Source organism: Tachypleus tridentatus, chromosome 10, assembly GCF_004210375.1.
Source record: "Tachypleus tridentatus isolate NWPU-2018 chromosome 10, ASM421037v1, whole genome shotgun sequence".
Lineage (NCBI taxonomy): Eukaryota > Metazoa > Arthropoda > Merostomata > Xiphosura > Limulidae > Tachypleus > Tachypleus tridentatus.
In genome coordinates this window covers 34,801,064-34,822,086 of record NC_134834.1, presented here as the reverse complement: position 1 = coordinate 34,822,086, position 21,023 = coordinate 34,801,064, and the positions used below count along the sequence as shown (strand labels likewise).

Below are 21,023 nucleotides of genomic sequence, written 5' to 3'. Positions count from 1 at the left end.
TGACGTGGCGTATAACTGAGGTTGAAAGAAATGGGATGCTTGAGGAAATATATAGCTGTACCTCATATCTAAGATTGTCATGGTTCACCTATTTTTACATCTTATCTCAGTTGTAGCACATGATTCTTCATTCTAGCTACAATGTTTGCCGCAACAAAACTTCAAAACAAAACAGAAAACATAAAAGGTGGAATTTGCCTTATTCTTTTATTAGTCTTTGATACAGCCTTGCTTCGCTCTATTCTGACCGATTACTCCTTCATATATGTCCCTTTTATTGATTATTCGTCTGGTACTTTTGTAAGGCCATTCTTAAAATCTTTTGTTTTCTCTTTTTACAAAAGTTTATTTGCAGTTAAGCGCAAAGCTGTACAATGGGCTATCTGTGCTCTGCTAACCACGGGTATCGAAAACCGGTTTCTAGTAATGTAAGCCTATAGACATACCTGAAGCAATTGGTATTTTTAGATAATTTTAGACAATTGCTGCAGTATTAAGAAGGGAACTAAAATAAATCTAAGCTTTTAGAATTAGTATGTATATGTGGAAAAATAACGTAATAGAAGGCCTGTATTACGCAACAGCCGAAGCACAGTTACATAACTAATTAGTATTGAGAATCATGAGTTAAGGAATTATAAAAAATAAAACCAACGCCTAGCATCTGGGAGGGAACGAGGGAACGTCGAAAGAAAAAAAAAACACTAGTCATGAGTTGACAGTGATATGTTACTGACGCCGATTTGGTAGTAAGTAAATGTAACTAAAACGTTTATAATGAAGACTAAAATCAGTACTTTGACGTACACATTACATCAGATTGTAATAGTAATACAAATGAGATGGCAACCAGCTCACTTACCATCACAGTAATCAATTAGTTGATAGTTTAATTCTTGTTTTAAGAAAGACTGATAAGTTGCAGAAATTAATAAACGAAGTGTGCGAATTACTTACGGGTAATTATGTGCTACTTGGTAACTCGTAAAAATACAAAGAAAATATCGTTTAAAAACTCATGACTGGAGTGAAAAGTGCAGTTCTGTAGGATCATGCCAAGCTCCAGTTCTGTAGATTCACTCTTGAGTTCCAGGATGATGAAAGTTTCCAATCTCCAAAGGAATATATCTTCAACTTTGTTGTAAGCAAGATTGCTATTTCTCTTATTTAATCAATGTAGTTTAGATGACAATTGTGAAGTACCTATCTAAAGGAAGTTATTAACTATAACTTGGTTTGAGTGTTATATATATGGAAAATATTTTGCTCAAAAGTTTAAATAATAAGTAACTAATTACTGAAAGTATATGCTATAGTAAGAATTAAATAAATTAGATGTATTTTATTGAATATTAGTGTCAGAATCATTTACTTTATTCTAACTGTAAAGTCCTTCAAGTTAGTTATCTGTGAATTCCACTCGTCACTGTATTCGTCAATTAAATAAATGACGCGGTGCTAGTGATAAAGGCGTTTTACTTGCTATCGGTAGGTTACTGAACAGCTCGCACTTCCAGTAAAGGACAATTCCACTTTTCGGTGGTTAAAGCTCATCTGAAAGTTGGTGGTGAATAGTATCGACTATTTTCCTTTTCTGTAATCTATCACGACAAAACTTGGAAAGAGGATAGGTTTCAAGAAGTTTTGTGCAAATTTCAACAAACAAGTAACTGTTCTGAGCTCATAGAGGTGATGCAGGTAATTAGTAAATAATATCCAGTGCAAAATTTTAGGCTACTCTTGTCTGACAGAATAGTAAGATTCTTGAGCGCCAATTTAGTGTGCATCCATAGTCCCGAAGTGCGAAGCACGTTCTTGTTGGACGCGAGCTATGAATACTCACAGTCATAATCTTGTAACACAAGGTCAGTTCCGGCCCTTATGTATATACACACACACACACAGTTATGGTTTATTACTGAGTATTTTTATAAGACACTTTAGTTTGTCACAATTCTAAAGTTGCGTTGTTTCATCATACCTACATTTATTTCTTCATGGTCGGCCCGGGATGGCCAAGCGTGTTAGGGCGTGCGACTCGTAATCTGAGGGTCGCGAGTTCGCATCCCCGTCGCGCCAAACATGCTCGCCCTCCCAGCTGGGGCGTTATAATGTGACGGTCAATCCCACTATTCGTTGGTAAAAGAGTAGCCCAAGAGTTGGCGGTGGGTGGTGATAACTAGCTGCCTTCCCTCTAGTCTTACACTACTAAATTAGGGACGGCTAGCACAAATAGCCCTCGAGTAGCTGTGTGCGAAATTCAAAAACAAACAAACAAATCTTCATGGTCATGCCAAATGAAATAAGCTTGCAGGCTGTTGTTAAACTAATAGTGGGTAACCACCATCAATAGGTATGCCACTCATTTTATTTCAGTTACTTTACATCGTTTGCTTGTTTACAAGAGTTGGTGGTCTTGGATATGTGTTGCCATAAACTGGTCGACTTAGAGAAACACGATTTTCAGTAAAATGAGATCTTAATTAAGTTATGTAAATATAGTAAAAAAACAAGACTATAATGCTGTCATTCCCCTCTGTGACACAGCGACATGTCTGCGAAATCACACCGCTGAAAATCAGGTTTCGATTTCAGAGAACAGAGAGCTTATTGTGTAGCTTAATTCTAAACAAACAAGATTTTATTGCTACTTTGTATTTCAAATCTTCAATACTGTTACAAATTATAATTTATTTTGAATGAGTGTCCGATTTATTATACTACGTAAATTACATATTGCTATTTCAAATAACCGTAAAATTCAATTTTGAAGTGGAAGTTAATTAAATGTTAATATGTATTGAATTTATGACATTTGTCAATAAGATTTTCTTTCTTCGCACAAATATATTTTAATATACAAACAAAAATACAGCTTATAATAACGGTTACTACAAATAATGATTTATATACAACAATCTTACAAATATACAGACAATACTGAGACTAATATCCATTCTATAACTAAGTATTTGATCAACGATCCAGGTCCACGACGAGTATATTAATTCTGAGTTGATACGTTCACACCTCACTTAGCCGGGCATGGCCAGATGGGTTAAGGTGCTCGACTCGTAATCTCAGGGTCGTGAGTTCAAATCCCCGTCACATCACACATGCTCGCCCTTTAAGCTGTGGGGGCATTATAATGTAACTCTCAATCCCACTATTCGTTGGTAAAAGAATAGCCCAAGATTTGGAGGTAGGTGGTGATGACTAGTTGTCTTCCCTCTCGTCTTACACTGTTAAATTAGGGACGGCTAGTGCAATTAGACCTCGTGTAGCTTTGCGCGAAATTCAAAACAACCAAACCCAAACCAAAATATTATTCATGCAAACAAAAAGGTAAATATGATGTATACACACGTGAATACGCACACACTCTCATAATTATATATATATATATATATATACACACACATTTTAAACCAACAAATTTTGCAATGAAACTTCTTTTGTACATTCGATTAACATAAGTTCTGTTAACAAATGTAAAGTCATAAGAAGTTGCTTGAGCTCATCTTAAATCATTCAAAATTTACTCTGTAATAAATAAATATGTATATATACTAACCACACTTGATTAGTGGATAGTGTTCATAATTAATTGATATATGGTGTTCTTAGCTGATTAAAAATGTTGTTTTTGGTAATTATTTATTGCTGTTCATAGTTAATAATGTGTGCTGATAATAGTTAATTGATGTATCATGTCCATAGTCCTTTGACCCCCGCTGGTACAGCGGTATGTCTCCGGATTTACAACGCTAAAATTAGGGGTTCGATTCCCCTCGGTAGGCTGAGCAGATAGCCTTATGTGGCTTTGCTATAAAAAACAAAACACACAAACTATAGTCCTTTCATTAGTATTGTTTTAGTAGCTTCATATATGCTCGATAAAGATTGTGTCTTTGAGTAAAACACTTTAGTTTAATTGTTTGAGTCAGTACACCTGTATAATATAGGTATCAATGGGTAGCTTGGGATTAACTTGCGATGGACTGGTATTCAGTTCAGGAGCATGGGTTACTAATTGTCATCAGCTTGTACTATTGATACTGTAGTTCAGCATAACGTGCCATCTTGACATAGATTGAATTTAACGAATATGCTGCCGTACGTATTTATTATGAGCTGATATTTATATATATCGTTATATAACTCAGTAACATATGCCCTTCTTAATGTGTGCTGTTTATAACAATGTACATTTGGATCTTAGAAATGAATACATTAATTATCTCTTGAACATTTGTATCTATATTATTTAAACACACACACATATATGCATTACTCTTCGTAGTGTTCCCAGTGGCACAGCGGCATGTCTGCAAACTTACAACGCTAGAGATCAGATATAAGTACCCCGTGGTGAGCAGAGCATAGCTAGCCCATTGTGTAACTTTATGCTTAAATACGAACAAACAAACTGCTCGTAGATGTTTAATAAATGTTTAATTTTATATTGATACACAGATACACTTCTGTTGACGGAAAAGCTAGCTAGCTCTATTATTGGCTGGCCTCACGCGGTTTATAAGCTCACTTTTCACCGATGGAGATATCTAATGCCCTCGTAGAAATACTAACGTCCGAAATTAATTCTGTGAAGTTAAATGGCTTACAATGTTCGAAACTCACAAACGTTTCTGATCAAATATGCGTAGTTTCCGATTAATACTTTTTCTCACTATGAATGAAAAATTACAGTAATATGGCTTCACAGGTGGCCCATGACTGACATATATAAGACGGGGAAGTTGTTAAACATTCACCCATGCGTAACAGTAAAAATTCAATAAATGAATTTTCTCTCACATAGTAGTTTAAAAGTGATTGTTTTCTCTTAACAATGTTTCAATGCTCTATGCCGTCTGTATAGCTAATTTTTTTACATATTGTTACGTATTACAATTTATCCAGGACGAGTTTCCAATTTATTTCATAATGTAATATAATTTCAAATAGCCTAAAGTCGAGTTAAATGATAAATTAGATTTAGTAGTTAATTACATGTCGATAATACTTGCCAACAAGATTGATATATTCATATTTTTCTTTTTTTAATACAGATATATTTTAATATACAAACGATAACATAACTTACAATAACGGTTATTACAAATAATGGCTTATGAAGAAAAGTTTTACAAACCTGCAAACAGTATGGAGTCTCTCTTCTGGTGTGGAACTTCAGTCATGTCATATCAAGGACTCACGATGAGCGAGTTAATTAAGAGTTGATATTGGTACAATTCACTTAACAGAAACCTAGTTAGTTCTGTATTATTCGCCGGCCAGTCGCAGAGCTATCCACCACTGAAGTTATACAATGTTTTCGTAATAGTTTGTAATGTTCGAAATCTTAAACGTTCCTGATCGATTAATCGAAATTCTCGATTGATAAGCGTTATACTAATCACAGTTATAGCTTCCTAGGTTTATAGCACACCAATAGTATTTATATTGTCTCTTGGGGCGTCGCGTTGGTTATATTTATAGGCGTGGGGCTAGTTTCTAGAAAGTTAAGCTTAAGCAACAATATAGATGATATACCAGTATTTACGTACACTTACATATTGTTGATTCTTACACGAGAGAATGCTCTACAATGTTAGTGAATAGGTGTAATCTAGTGTAATTTCGCAATACAGATTTTACAGTGTAAGGTACGTATATTTTTAAACATAAATTTAACGTAAACAAACATCGGTATTAAAATACAACTACGACAGTAAATCCGTCACAAGGTTATATATGTCAAAAAGGTAACCAGATTGCACCATTTCCAGTTTAAATTCAAACCCCGACCGTTTGTAACTCAAATTCACGCCGAGGTACGCCTCCGTTATATGATTTATGTCAGGGGTAAAAATAAACTATCAATTTTATACTTCTTCGTAATGTTCTGAAGTGGCAGTTGATTTTATTTTCATGGCAAAGTATGTCATTTTTAATGAAGTATAATCTTTGAGTAAACTGAGACTTGATCTCGGAATCCTAGTGAAAATTTAAGAGAGTTCGTTCACAAACAATTAGCCATGTGATTGTTTGATGAACGTATGATTTCTTCTGCCCTATTGTTTACAATATTGAAAACAATATCTACGGCCATTCTATTGTTATTATTGTAACAATCAGATAGATTTTCACAGTATTCGTTCAGTTGGAACTACAATTTCATCTTTTATATATATAAAACACAAAAATGTTTGTGTCTGTCTGTTCGTTATCTAACTACTCTTATGTGGCTGGCCAATCTCAACCAAACTTTATGAGATGATATTTTGGAATGTTAATTGGGGTTCACAGCACCCTCTACTCTCCAGTACTGCTCTTATTGAGCATTTATTGTATTTGACATAACGTTATTTGCATTCGTAAATGGCGCTACGTAATTACACCAAGTTAAAGAAAAACAACTATATTAAATTTTCTATAACATAACAAACACTCAATGTGAAAAAGTGTACACAAACGTTTTATATATCTTAGAGAGTGCACAAGCATTATCTGTGGAGAAATGTAATGAAAACAAATGGTCGTCACTATTGCAATACTACATAAACTCAAACGTTTTTTATCCCAACAGTCGCCGTTAGGCTGATATAAAATGCCATTTCCGGAGTGATACTCATTTCTTATTTTCATAACCTTTCAATTTCATCCCTTAAGATACTTCTGAATGGCCTGACGTGGCCAAGTGATTAGGGCTCTCGACTCGTAATCTGAAGATCGCAGGTTCGAATCACCGTCACGACAAACATATACGCCCTTTCAGCCCTTTCATTATTCGTTGATAAAAGAGTAGCCCAAGAGTGGGTGTTGACTACCTTCCTTCCTTCTAGTCTTAAATTGCTAAATTAGGGACGGCTAGCTATCTCTCGTGCAGCTTTTTGCGAAATTCAAAAATAAACAAACAAACACTTCTGTGAAGTAAAACACTGTCGAATCTCAACCAGCTCCCTCTACCTTCTACCCTCCAGTAGTGGTGGGTGTTGAAATCGGATGATAGAAAACATACTTGCCGCTACCTCTAGAACAGTGATTCCCAACCTTTTTCATGCCCCGCACCCCTAAAAAAATTTAATATGTTCTCGCACCCCTCACAGTAATTATTTATTTAAGAATAAAGGTGAAGGTAGCCAAAACAAATGTTATCTCGCACCCCTGGTTGGGAACCACTGCTTTAGAACAAGGTCACCCTGACCCTCGCACAACTTATACCATGTTTTAAGTATATACACATTGAGTTCTTTTAGCTTATACAAAACGTTTGAGGGATAATAATGAATACTATAATAATGTGTCGTGTTATAAATAAATTGTGTGAAATTTAGAATTTTTGTGTTTTTAATTATAACATTCACTCATACATTTTTTACGTTCGTAACCTGGACAAAGGACAGTTACCTCAGCGTGTTATTATTGTTTCAACTTAAAAAAAAATGTTCGCGGGATAACAGTTTGGAATAAGTAAGTTCAACTGATACTTAAGATTTTTTTTTAACGGTAATCACCAGAACTGTAATGTAATATCCCTATAATCAATTACATTTTTTCATTTGAATCTTTTGTTGGATCTATAATTTCAAAATCGAACAAGAATTATTTAATTGGAGATTGTGCTTATATAAGGATGACACGGATGTTCTTATTAAAGCAATACAAAAATCATCCGAATTTTCTTCTTTATAGGTCATCAGAAGCTATATTTGAAAAGCTATCTGGCATATTCGCTCTATCTCCGGTGTATATGTCGCTTTACAGCAGTCCATAGTGTTCCTAATATGTCGCTTTACAACAGTCCAAAGTGTTCCTGACTCTGAAACCGAGATTTCTTATTTCGTTCATCATCATCTTGCTTCAACAGGCCTAGTTCCTATCTAGTTATAACAATAACTATAATTTTATCATCATTTGAAAGAGTAAAACAGTCTTCTCGATCTTTAGCCTATTTTTATTATTATTTCTGTAAGCAAATTATATGTCTGCGGACTTATACTGTGAAAAACCGGATTTCGATATCTGTGGTGGGCGGAGCACAGATAGTTCTTTGTGTAACTTTGTGCTTAATAACAAACAAACAAATTATAAAGCTTTAGAAAAATAAACAATTAAATATTAAGAAAAATATCACTCAATGAAAAAGCTATGTATGGTTAGTTACTGGACTTGTCACCTTGTCATAATCAAACTAAAAGTGAAATAAAACAAATAGTAGAGCAAAGGAGATGTTTTTTGTTTTTACATCGTGTTAATTATTTTGTATTTTTCATTCAAATTTTAAAATTAATAAAACTGAAATGGAGAAACAAAAGTAAAAAATATTGCTGAGGGCGGAAAGCAGTGTATAGCAATATCGAATGCGAATTTAAAATTGGCATAAAGCTTTTAGTTTGAGTTTTAATGCACACGTATGTTAAAGTTTAGTAGAAGAGAGTAGTAAATGCAATACCAAGAATTTTATAGAGAAAACCCACGGATAAAAATTAGGTTGGGAACTCTTAAAATACTCCAAACCTTTATTCGTGCCAGTTAGTAAATCCGAAAAACGTAGCTATCTCTTAATCTTGCGTAGGTCGCACGACAGCTACTATGACACCAAAGGCAGCGCGAGGACGAACCTGTAGTAGGTGCAAGCATCATGAATATCATGTGGTGCGTTTAATATCATGTAAAGAATATTGTCCTTAAAAGAATTATACATGTAGTTATTGCAGACTAATTATGCCAGTGTAGTTAAGTATGTGGTTGAAATTAAGTGTTGAAAAACAAGCCAATATGTTTCATTTACCATTTACTCTACTGTGCTCAAAACTTAGCAAGTAGAGAAGTATTCGTGGGTCACATAATTAACTTTTATTTTTAAGTTTAAACGCGGGATTAATTTAAAAAAAAAATTATATTGGATGATATAAATATTTTACATGTATCTTGAATTTGAAATTTTCTAGCGTGAAAAGTGTTTATCAACCTTGCATACGGTTATTTCACAATAAGTAGTTTATTTGAGAGTTCTTCATTACTTAGTAATATAAAAGTACTTGTTTCCATTATCGACTAAAACCTTATTAAAAGTTATCAGAGGAAAATATAACGTAAATACAAGTAGATGTAACTGAAATACATGAACTTGTATTTGCATTAAAATTGTAATTTATTGCATAACGATATATTAAGTTTCCATAACGAAATGTGTAATATTTTCGACCTGAACAGAAAATTATTAAACGGAAAAGTCAACAGTCTATCCCATCCTTATTTGGTCCACTGACGACTGAAAGCAGCTAATAAGCAGCATCCACCACTTATGTGGCTGCCCTTAATCGAATATTGTGCTTGACTGTCACGTTTATTACGCTGAAAATTGGATACCGCTGTTATCTACATATTGTGGACTCGAACCCTTCACGCTAACCACTAGATCAAATCTGACCACCTTACTCAAACTGTTGTAGTAGGTTTTATTTTTTCAGTATAAAGCATGCTAGCAAATAAACTTGCAAGGAATTTCTAAAAATAGCTTGACATGGAATCGAAACTTCAAAATTTATTTATATTTTCGTAACTTTTATAATTTCGAGTGTGTTACAACACATACGACACAGATGTCACTTTCTGATCAGAAGTATTTTTCTATGTTAATAATGTTAATTATGTACATATACTAATGTAACCACATAATTTCAAACATTTCAGAAATACTATAAGAAACAGTACAAGGGGATCTTGCTTTGTTAAAGATGCTTATTTTATTGATGTACAGTCACACCTCTTCAACTAGTAATGTGAGCCAGGGTCATCAAGTAATCTGCTCAAGGAACAGGAACAAGAGAAAATATCCCACTTATACTTTTTAACAGGATGTAAAAAGAGCTGTTTACCAGACTGGTTAAACACGGAGGAAGCCACAAGTGCTGGGCAGAATTTACCGAGTGCCTGTGAATAGAGTTGGAGATGAAGCAAACCAAGGCTGTGTGGTCAATCGTACCACAGGTTGTCAAGTCCTGCAGTGATCTCTTCAACTGTTGCATGGCCAGCTTGTTTTCTTGTTCAAAACTGCCGTGCATTTCTGTGCCAGAACTTGCTACCAAAGTTAATGTTTCGAACGTCCATGATGGCAGAGATAGATTATACATTGGTATAAACTATACATCCATTCGGATGAATCTCATAATTCTTATAACGTAAGTTACACTGATGTTTAGATACTCGTTAGTACATTAAATGTGATTGAAGTAAAGTTTACACTGATGATGTTTCACATTGTGGCACACATTTAAAAGGTATAGATTTAATTGTAAATGCTACATTATTCGTATAATTGATATTTTTCAGGATTTTTGTACGAGGCTATTTGAACGAATTTTAATAAAAATAAGAAATATAAAAAAGACGCCTTCTGCATTATATTTCCATGTGATACAATCTATGAAGTGGACTCACAATGCCATTTGTACTATAAGTTTTCGAAGTTAACTAGTTACCATATTCAAACAAGAGAATTTCATATATTAATTTAAATGGTATAAATAAATTATCTGGAGAGAAAAACATGGTTTTGGGTAGTAAGGTAACATTTCTAAGTACATTAGTAGCATATATTTAAAAAAAACTGTTTTGTTTTATATTGTGGCCATGCTATTATTCAGTATGAACTGTTCAGGACAAAATCAGGGGTGGGCCTCGTTTTTACATGAATTTCCATATATTATGCCCACTTTTAGATATTTAGATGACATTTCTATTTGCATTGTAGCATATAGTTGTGTAATACTGATTTTCGGATAAGAGATGGTTGTTGTTTGGGGTAAGATATCCAATGGGTCTTGATTTCGTATGAAGCTCCCTATGAATATATGTGTGTGCTAGTCTTCACAACTTGAACGATTTCGTGCTTATCTGCTGGAGAAGCTCATGTGAGATAATGTTGGATATTTTAAGCAATTTTACTTTCTTTTGTACATTATGCATTGCAGAACTTAGGCTTGTTGGGGGATCATTACTAAACGTATTGAAATTCAACTGTTTGTGTACATTTATATTCTTGGATGTTTGACATATACATTACGATAGAGGAATAAATACATGAGTAAACTTTGTATATAAATTTTGATAGTATAATCATTCTATTTTAATATCAAAACTAACGTTTTATTGATTACTTTTATAATGTTTCTTTTCCAGGATGTGACGTCATCTCCATTTAAGAGAGCAGGTTTTGTGGGTGGTGGTGTCTAGCATATATTCTCGTTCTTCTGGTTGAACAGACAATAAAATTGGTAGTATGAAATGGCAATACTCATTTCTTTCTTAAGATCTATTGTTCAATCGAGTTATTTTATTGGTTCAGTTTGTTTTAGCGCAAAGATACCAATGGACATTCAGTGCTCTGTTTGACATGGATAATGGATCACCAGATTTTAATACTGTAAGCCTATAAACTGACCGCTGACCCACCGGAGAACTTTTTTTTTTTTTCTAAAATAGTAATAAAGGAAGATATTCATTTGTAGCTGTTTACTATTATACTTACCTGACCGTGAACCCAATCTGAACTGTATGATCATACGTATAAGAGAATGGAGATAAACTAATAAGAAACCTTCATTAATGATTAATTAGCTGTATTTGCACGATTATCGGATCACTAAAATGGAATTCCAAAAGGAAAATACTTCTTTTTTAACCTTTAATCCATTGTCTCAATTTTTCGACACAACCAGTGCAAACTTTCTGGGTAGTTTAGAATTTGTCTTGGTCCCTAAGTTTTATTCCAAAATACATGTATACGCTTTTATGACCAATTCTGTAATGTTTTGCGTTTTTCTTTCTACAACAAATTTGTCACAAATATAACAAAGTATGTTTGATCATTTACACAACCTCTTATTGCCATAGCGATGAATAAATAATATTGAAAAGAAAAGCATATTGCCAAAGTGCACGCACAAACAAAAACTATTCATAAGTGACGCGTCATGTGGCTTATTAACCCTTTATATACCAGCAGTGTAGTGTGGGTAAAAGTCAGTGGTAGGCGGAGATAGCGTTTGAAATGTTTTCACACAAACATAATGCTTCTTTTATATACCTATGAATGCTCCACATATCAGCGCGAGTATTTTCAGCAAATTGTTATCAAAACCTGTCTTCTTGGTGGAGTTTCTTTATCACTCAAAAAGCGCTATCATTTAGTTAGAAAAACAGATTATTGTACAAGGATTTCTAGACGATTTATGTAAAGATGTAAGTTTACAATGTATGTTTTCCATTACTCTTGCAAAATATTGTATTATGATTCAAAATTTACTTCAGCTAAAACGTTCATTCGCTTCTGTTGTCTTCTTATAAGGTACAGATAAGAACGAAAATAAGTTTTGATTGTTCGAAATATGGAATTCGTAATAATATGAATGCCTTTTTTTTCCATTTTATTATAAACTGGTTCGCCCTTGTTCAGAACGTTATACGGCCCGGCATGGGCAGGTGAGTTAAGGCGTTCGACTGGTAATCTGAGGGTCGCGCGTTCGAACCCCGGTCGCACCAAACATGCTCGCCCTTTCAGTCGTTGGGGCGTTAAAATGTAATAATCAATCCCACTATTCGTTGGTAAAAGAGTAGCCCAAGAGTTGGCGGTAATGACTAGTTGCCTTCCCTCTAATCTTGCACTGCTAAATTAGGGACGGCTAGCACAGATAGCTCTCAAGTAGCTTTGTGCGAAATTCAAAAACAAACAAACGGAACGTTATACATTAGTACGTCCTTTTATATAAACTATGACAAATGACACTAACGAAGCGCATTTCATTTTTGTAAGTGTTATCTAATTTTGTTTCTTTTGTATTGGAAGTTATTATGAGGCCGCCTATGGAGAATTCTTAAATATAAAAGAAAAACTGCCAATAAAAACATCACCTTCAAATGCCAGCACAGTTGGATTTTTTTTATAATTGTTGTTTCTAAATAAGTGAGCACGTTCAGAGCAAGCTCATTCAATATTAAGAAAAACCGATAATATAAATTAATAGTTATTAACATTGAAATTTAAACATCATATGCTAAAGTATCTCAATGATCACAGCGCTCGATTCTTCTCTAAAAGTGTCGTGATCAAAGTTAATTTGGGTTTTTTTGTTAATTTTGTTTTAATAAATGATTATATTAATAGTAAATTCTTTCAGTATCATTATAGGTTAAATCAAGGATTTGAGACATTGATTAGCATTCAGATTAAAATATGGCATGTTTACAGTATCAAGACACTTTAGCTATTCATTTCAATTGAACTCTTCTACTGCCACCATCTATGGAATAAATTCTAAACTAAACTACTAATTAAAACTAAAATTTGTTCTGGAACAGTGCAAGAGAAAGACAAAGTGAGATGGGACAGATTTAAAACAGTTGCCTAGGTCAGATGAAAATGATGAAGATACAAGGTGAAGATGAAAGACACGCAACGAGTTCTGGCCCTCATATTTCCTACATGCGTTGAACAGGAACATTGTTATTACAGAATTTCCATCATAACATATTCACAAGAGCCCCGATAACGATCGACCGTAAGGTATTAAGAATTAATTTTTTAAGTATTGCTTTTGTCTTCGTTGAGCTTTGATTACAATGTACTTCAGATGAATAATTTAAGTATGTCATATTCATCATCAGTATTTGTTGTTGATCTTTTCTGAAGTCATTTTTTTACTGCTTTTGTGATAGTGCAAATATTGTTCGCTAGGAAAATAAAACAGAATATTAAACCAACTTTGATAATTCCGTCAGAGTGTTTGGAATGAAACATAAAGCTACATAATTGGATACCGTTGCTTTGTCCCTCATGTGTATTGAAACCTAATTTCTAGCGATGTGAGTCTGCAAACATACCACCGTGGGTGTTAACACCATTCGAAAAGATTGTAAGTTAAAATGTTTTTGTTCAGTACGCAAACAATGTTCCTTGGCTAGAAATACAGTACTATATTTTTTTAAACAAGCGATAGATAATGAAAAAGTTCGTTGCTCTTAAAATCTCAACTTTGCCTCTTCGATTCCTTTTTGTTTTTTCTTTTACTTCTTACCTTTATATTTATGATCAGTGAACTATTAAACTATTTTTTTTCGAGATAAACAAGATCCTGAATGTCAAACACTGGCTTCACTGTCGCTTTGAAATCCTTCTTTGCTTCTACTGCACTGAATTGTGGTCAAAGGACCACCATCATACTAGTCGATGTGTGTGTATGTAGAGAGGGGAGTCATTGCTAGAGTCATAATATTGGCTCTTGAGAAATCTGCGACGAGTAAACATATTTTAATGAGAGTTCCACAATTGAAGTCTTGGGCGTGCACAGTCACTAACTAAAAAATAATTTCTAAGACCCGCTGTTTACTTTGTATTTCTGCACAAACAGGTAATTATATTTAAATGTTTATGTTCAATACCCAGTGTAGCGTAACGGATTTATTTTTATACGTTTATTTTAATACCTGCGCTTGTTTCAGTACAATTTTGTTGCGTTATAGCAAAGCCACATTGGGCTATCTGCTGAATCCACCAAGAAGAATCGAACCCCTGAATTTAGCGTTGTAAATCCGAAGACTTACCGCTGTACCAGTAGGAGACTTAGCCTAAGAGACAGTAGAATATTACTATTGGTCAGCTACAGTCAGTATGCTATAAACCTCGGAAACTACACTTCTTATCAAAGCCTATTAATCGGCAAACTACAGAATTTGACAAAGAACATTTATAGGTTTCGAACACTACAAACCGTTTAATTTCAGTGAATTAAGTTTGGACGTTAGTATTTCTACGAGAACATTAAATATTGTCGCTGGTAAAAATTTATTAATTTATTTATTTGTCACGGACCTGAATCGTCGACTAAATATTCAGTTCTAGAACTAATATAAGACTTAGTGTAGTTTGTAAGTTTGTAATCCAATATTAGTAATAACCGTTATTATAAGTCGTAATGGTTTTTGTTTGTATATTAAAATATATTTGTGTTAAAGAAAATTGTGTGTATCGAAATTGTTGGAAAATATCATATATTTTACACATATTAACATTTAAATTAAAATTCCCGATTATTTGAATTAGTAATACGTAATACACGTAGCATAATAAATCGGAGACTTGTCCGAAACAAATTATAATACCTAACAGTAGCTACAATCCAATTTGTGTATTCTGTGGGGTTAATTCTTGTACTATTCTGTCTGTATGCTCGTTTAAACTATATCTGTTACACTCAAGACCAATAACATTATGTAACAATTTTTTATCTTTTCTTGTTCCTGGGCAGAAAGTGTTATTTCCCAATTGCTTATGCCTAAAGTAAATGGAAAAGACCTATTTTTATCTTGAAACTTTGCTTTTGTGACCTGTGAGCGTTTAACGAAAATATGATGAGAGACTATATCTGGGGGCTGATACGTGAAAGTGATTTACATTATAGTCGTAAATCTGAAAAAAACTACTCACTTCTAAACATTTTTGTATAACATTAGTATAAATACATGTAAATCTTAATTCGTATATTGTTTTATTCAGGCTCTATGTAAATGAAAATGTGCAAATATGCCTGTTTTTAACATAAAAACAATAGGTTAATTTTTAAATTTCATTATCCAGGTCACGAAAGCAAAGTTTGAAGAGAATAATGGCCATTTTCTGTACTTTTACAACATAAGCAATTAAGGAATAACACATACTATCCAGGAATAAAATTTGTGTTACATAGTGTAATCAGTGAACCACGAAGTTCAATTCGTCAAAACGATGACCCTTTACTGACCCACGGAACAAGAAGACTGGACTTAAAATTGAAATATTCTTTCTGTCTGAATACCATATAAAACTTATTGTGGAAGTTCGGATGAATAATATTTGACAATAAGAGACTTTGAATAGTAATTGTCGAAGGGGAGGTTGAGGTTACAAACGTTTATTCCGCGGAAATTCTCCCCATCAGTTCACGGTCGTGTGAGAATATATAAAGCAAGAGATAGAAAATCATCGGTCGAGTTACATTTAACAATAAAAATGAAATATAAATGCCGTGCAAGTTTAATTAATATAAAGTTGAAAACGTCGTAAAAAGTTCCCACTGAAGTGATAAGTTTTTAGTATATATCATGTATTGAAATGAATTCAAGAAACATGAGCTGAAAATTAGGGTTTTCTTTTCTACTTCTTCATTGAAAAACACTGACACATTATACAAAACAAATTGTAATAATTAAAGAGTTTGATCGTATTTTATTTATGTAGCAAGAAAAATATGCAAACAATTATTTTTACCCCTTTTACTTGATCGTGTATGTTAACGATAGAGTCACAATAAGAACAAGAAACTGCAATATAACAAGAATGTACAAACATACCATATAATGTAAATTGTAAACATTTTGTATCTTTATGGACAAATACTGTATTATATTATATTTTGAAAACCTTGGCACTGCACTGACTGCAGGGCCAGGTGATTATGGTACTCGACTCGTAATCCGGAGGTCACGAGTTCGAATCCCTGTCACACCAAACATGCTCGCCCTTTCAGTCATGGGGGCGTTATAAATCTACGGTCATCCCACTATTCGTTGGTAAAAGAGTAGCTCAAGAGGTGGAGGTGGGTGGTGATGATTAGCTGCCTTCCCTCTAGTCTTACACTACAAAATTAGGAACGGTTAGCGCAGATAGCCTTCGTGTAGCTTTGCGCGAAACTAAAAACCAAAGCACTGACTAAATTCCTACCATATTATGAAGACCAAATTACAAGGCATATGAAGAAAGTACAATATTGTAAAGAAATTGTTATTTTCGATTTAAAATATCAATGTTTAACTGAAGGCCATGTAAACATAAACTTATGAATGATTTTCACCGTACCTAATATGTCATCTTAGACAAGCATGCCTATTGTATTTTGAGTATAATTTGATTTATCGCATTGTAAGCACCACGTCTCTTCAAACAAATTATATATTATATGTTAGGGACAATGCTATTACATTAACTAATATTGCAAGAGGGCAAAGACCAGGTTAAGGTTTTTGTTACGCTGTGAGAATCATGTTAAGATTGCAGCACGTTAAGAATCCAGCCACAGAAACTTTTGTTAAGTTCAAAAACTAGCAGTTTAAATAACGAACCTGACGGCATTTATTTAGTAGATTTCACAAAAAGTATGAGTGCTGACACATTCCAGTTTTGGCCACTTTGAGTTACATAAATATTGAATGTTTGAGCCTTTAAACATAAAAGATAAACAAGTGTACAAGAAATCTTCAAATCTGAGTTCAGTATTAAAGTTATTTTTACCTTCATGAATGTGTGAGAGTGACACAGAACTTCAATAATATTATTATACAGGGTGGGTTCTCACATTTTATTCGGAAACACTTTTCTCATTACACAGATATCCAAAATATGTCGTACACAATAGTGACGTCATCAAAACGACCTTCTCTTATTTATGCTCTACGTATCTACAAGACGACGAAGACTACATTGTTATATACAAAAACAAATATCAAAATAACACAGATTCACAGTGATTACATATTTTGACGTATAATCATATATTTGGCTGTTCTGACTATCAGATTCATACAAACATTTTAAAACGACAAACAGTATAATGTTACCAAAGACACAATGTTTTCAGTCTTCAAACCAGCTTAGGTAATCTCAATTTTATTACCTACACGCTGAGTGATATTTTCGTTCAACGTTTTAATATTTTGTAATATGTCATAACGTTTTTAGAATAATTTCAGAAAAACCAATTATTCTTGGTATAAAAACAGGTAATAAAAATTCACATATAACTGAAAAAAAATAATAAAGAACTGGCTTACATTTATGATCATAGAAACCAAAGAAACGTTTAAAAAATTGATACTAGAATCGCACTGAAGATTTCACGATGAATTTGTAGACTCTGTTTAAACGATCTGATATCGAACCAGTTGTTAGCAGTTCTGGTTTCGAAATAATAATCTTGAACTTGATCACATTTGAATTTTACATACAATGTGGAGTTTTAGATATTTAAAACATAAGACTTGTAACAAACAACAGGAAATTCTAAAATGATGTGTTCCAGATTACCTTGTCTTCCAGAGACCTGTATCAGCAATTTGTTTATGGTGGCACGCCTCCTAGTACTAGTGTCAATTATATAAAAACTAATTTTAGAGACAAGCTATTCTTTTAACAAACCACACCGGAATACAGGCCTATATTTCTTTTTTTTATATACGAACAAATCTCAAATATATCTGAGACGTATTACCGGCACTGACTTCTTTGGTTCAAGGTAGCAGAATCGATTGAGCCCCTGTGTCTGTATCGTCATCACACTTCTGTCTTAGTCTCGTCAACTTGGCATGTTGGGCATCAAGTTGTTGTTTTCTCCACTTGATTCGTCGGTTTTGAAACCACACCTTCACTTGAATGTCTTTCAGTTTTAACAAAGCGGCGAGTCGCTGTCTCTCAGGGCCAACCATATACTGCTGCTGATTGAATTCGGACTCCAGTCGATCGAGCTGTTCGTTGGTGAAAACAGTTCGTACTCGTTTGGCTTTGGTCGTAGCTTTCGATGTCACGCCATTGTTGATAGATCCAGTACGTGGTCTCTGTAGCAAGCTATTTTCATCTAAAAAATAAAAACTGAATATTTGCATTTTTCATTCAATAACAAAAATCATCCACTGTTAATACACAAAGTCAAAATCACAATGCTGATATTTATTTGGTACTTTTCTTATATGTTCATCGATTCTTTCTTATTATGAAGCAATGAATTTTGCTGTTTCGTAACCTGTGCTTTTATCCAAATTTTGTTTGTGGTACCAACAAGTTACAGTCCATAGTAACTTTCAAACAACTCTAGAATTAATTTCACGATGTTCAAATTTTCAGCAGATACAAAGATTGACGGCAATTATACAAATTCTGTAGATATGAAATGTTTGTGTTATAACCACTTACACATATGTTTCTAAATTACGTATAAAACAATTTTTAAGCGCATGGTACTGAAATTTGTACTTTTAGCTTTATTTTTGGTTTAGCGTAATTCGCGTAGATTCTTATGCAGAGTCGTAGGTGAAGAAAATACTTTAAAATTGATTATACAAAAAAGTATAAATAATTTTAAAACTGCTGAACACAAAACTAACTTACAGAATTGAGGGAGAAAAGTTAATTGTATTTTTCACAAAAACTTCATATAGTTTCACCAAGTGCCGAAAGTTTCGAGTACCATTTATATAAAACTCATTAACAAAAAGTATGTCATTTCATTGGGTTTACTCGAATTAAACCTGCAACTTTCACTATATTAAATTAGCGTGAAAAAACTGATCGATCCGTCGACATAACTTAGCTTTAGAAATAAACAAAGATATTCGTCGAAATACTAACCGGCCTGACATGGCCGAACGCGTAAGGCGTGCGACTCGTAATCCGAGGGTCGCGGGTTCGCGCTCGCCTCGCGCCAAACATGCTCGCCCTTTCAGCCGTGGGGGCGTTATAATGTGCGGTCAATCCCACTATTCGTTGGTAAAAGAGTAGCCAAGAGTGGGCGGTGGGTGGTGATGACTAGCTGCCTTCCCTCTAGTCTTACACTGCTAAATTAGGGACGGCTAGCACAGATAGCCCTCGAGTAGCTTTGTGCGAAATTCCAAAAAAACAACAACAAAATACCAATCAATTTGTCCCTATAAGCGGGTTTCGATATCCAATGTTGGCAGAGTACAGATAGCCTATTGTGCAGCTTTATGCTCAACTTCAAATCAAACTAATCATCCGTGATAACGAGAAAACCCACTTGTGGAGAAAAATATATATTTAAAAAACGGCTGGTATGGATGAGAAAATTTTATGTAGAGGAGTGAACGACGTTTCGACCTTCTTCGATTATCGTCAGGTTCACAAAGAAAGAAAGAGGTAACTAATCGATAGCTGACCACATGTTTGTGTAATTGAGTGTAGGAATGTAGAGGGCGTGCTTAGATGTTTGATTATACTTATTAATATAGGTATAAAGGTTTTCTCAACCCATATCAGCCGTTTTTAAATATATAAACTAACTATTCAGTTTTCAGGCGGGCTAGCGGTAAGGTTACGGACTTACGACACTAAAGTCCGTCGATCTATTTCATACATTAGACATGACATAGGGCTGGTTAGCACTAATGTAGGTTTGCTCTAAAAATTACACTGCTACTATTAAAAGAGCAATCAATAACTAAGTATTAACTTAATGAAACATTGTAGTTTTTACTATCATTTTAATCCTCCTTTTATCTGTCTTTAAATTACCCAATTTTAATTTGGTATTTAAGTAAAATAACTTATAAACAACGAATTTTGTAATTTACCAGTTTTCGATGATGAATCTCCGGTCTTAGCCGAAAACGGCGAAAAAAATTCCAATTGTTCTCGATTTGACGATATTATACGACGAGATCTAAATAAGGATGGTTTCCTCTCACTACTCAGTTCCAGAATGGCTTCTATGGTGAATGAGGGTTTTTTGTTTTTAGTCTTCCTGAGACGAGTGTCAAATTCGGTGAATGCAGGAATATTCACGTAAACCGGGGGCGGGCTATCACGGATAAGAGAGGCTGTGGATGCTACGCTGAAGCACGCTGCTAGTGGTGAACAAAACAGAAAAGGTAATGTTGTCTGCATCTTAGCCAGTGCTCTCGAACTGATAAGTTCTTTTTTCAGCTGCTCGAGTTTGTGGTATTTTAAAACCAGTTCATCTATCGATACCACCTGTTGAATAAGAACGTGTTTGAAGCAGTACAGTACAAGCTTCGTAGATGGTAATTATCTTATTTACGGGTTATAACAATCCATCCTCACGATGCTCATTCTCTTACGTTCTTAGCAGGCGGAGCTACAGACCTAATATTTACCAATCATTATTTAGAAATAGTTTATGACGATATTTTGTTATCCAGTAGATCAGTCCTTACGAAAGAATAATTTCAAGTTG

The 21,023-nt window shown here is 34.0% G+C and overlaps 1 protein-coding gene and 1 long non-coding RNA gene across 3 annotated transcripts; one reads left to right on the top strand and one right to left on the bottom strand.

The window, feature by feature from the left end:
* The first annotated feature begins 467 nt into the window (after positions 1 to 467).
* LOC143228043 (uncharacterized) lies at positions 468 to 11,541 on the top strand. 2 transcript variants are annotated; one of them, XR_013015157.1, is made up of 3 exons: positions 468 to 1,141; positions 9,703 to 10,190; positions 11,191 to 11,541. It is a non-coding gene; the product is annotated as an uncharacterized LOC143228043 (long non-coding RNA). The 2 variants fall into 2 exon arrangements; XR_013015158.1 differs by lacking the exons at positions 9,703 to 10,190; positions 11,191 to 11,541 and adding an exon at positions 7,699 to 8,035.
* Positions 11,542 to 17,392: 5,851 nt separating this feature from the next.
* Positions 17,393 to 20,797, bottom strand: LOC143228042 (homeobox protein vent1B-like). The gene is made up of 2 exons (XM_076459387.1): positions 20,401 to 20,797; positions 17,393 to 18,671 (listed from the first exon to the last, which is right to left on the bottom strand). The coding sequence occupies exons 1-2, from the start codon at positions 20,711 to 20,713 to the stop codon at positions 18,328 to 18,330; spliced, it is 657 nt and encodes a 218-aa protein (XP_076315502.1). The 5' UTR covers positions 20,714 to 20,797; the 3' UTR covers positions 17,393 to 18,327.
* Between the last annotated feature and the right edge of the window lie 226 nt (positions 20,798 to 21,023).

Coding starts and splice junctions, on each gene's coding strand:
- LOC143228042 (XM_076459387.1), bottom strand. CDS start 20,713: ATGCAGACAACATTACCTTTTCTGTTTTGTTCACCACTAGCAGCGTGC. Junction 18,672..20,400: donor AGATTCATCATCGAAAACTG/GTAAATTACAAA, acceptor TTTATTTTTTAG/ATGAAAATAGCTTGCTACAG.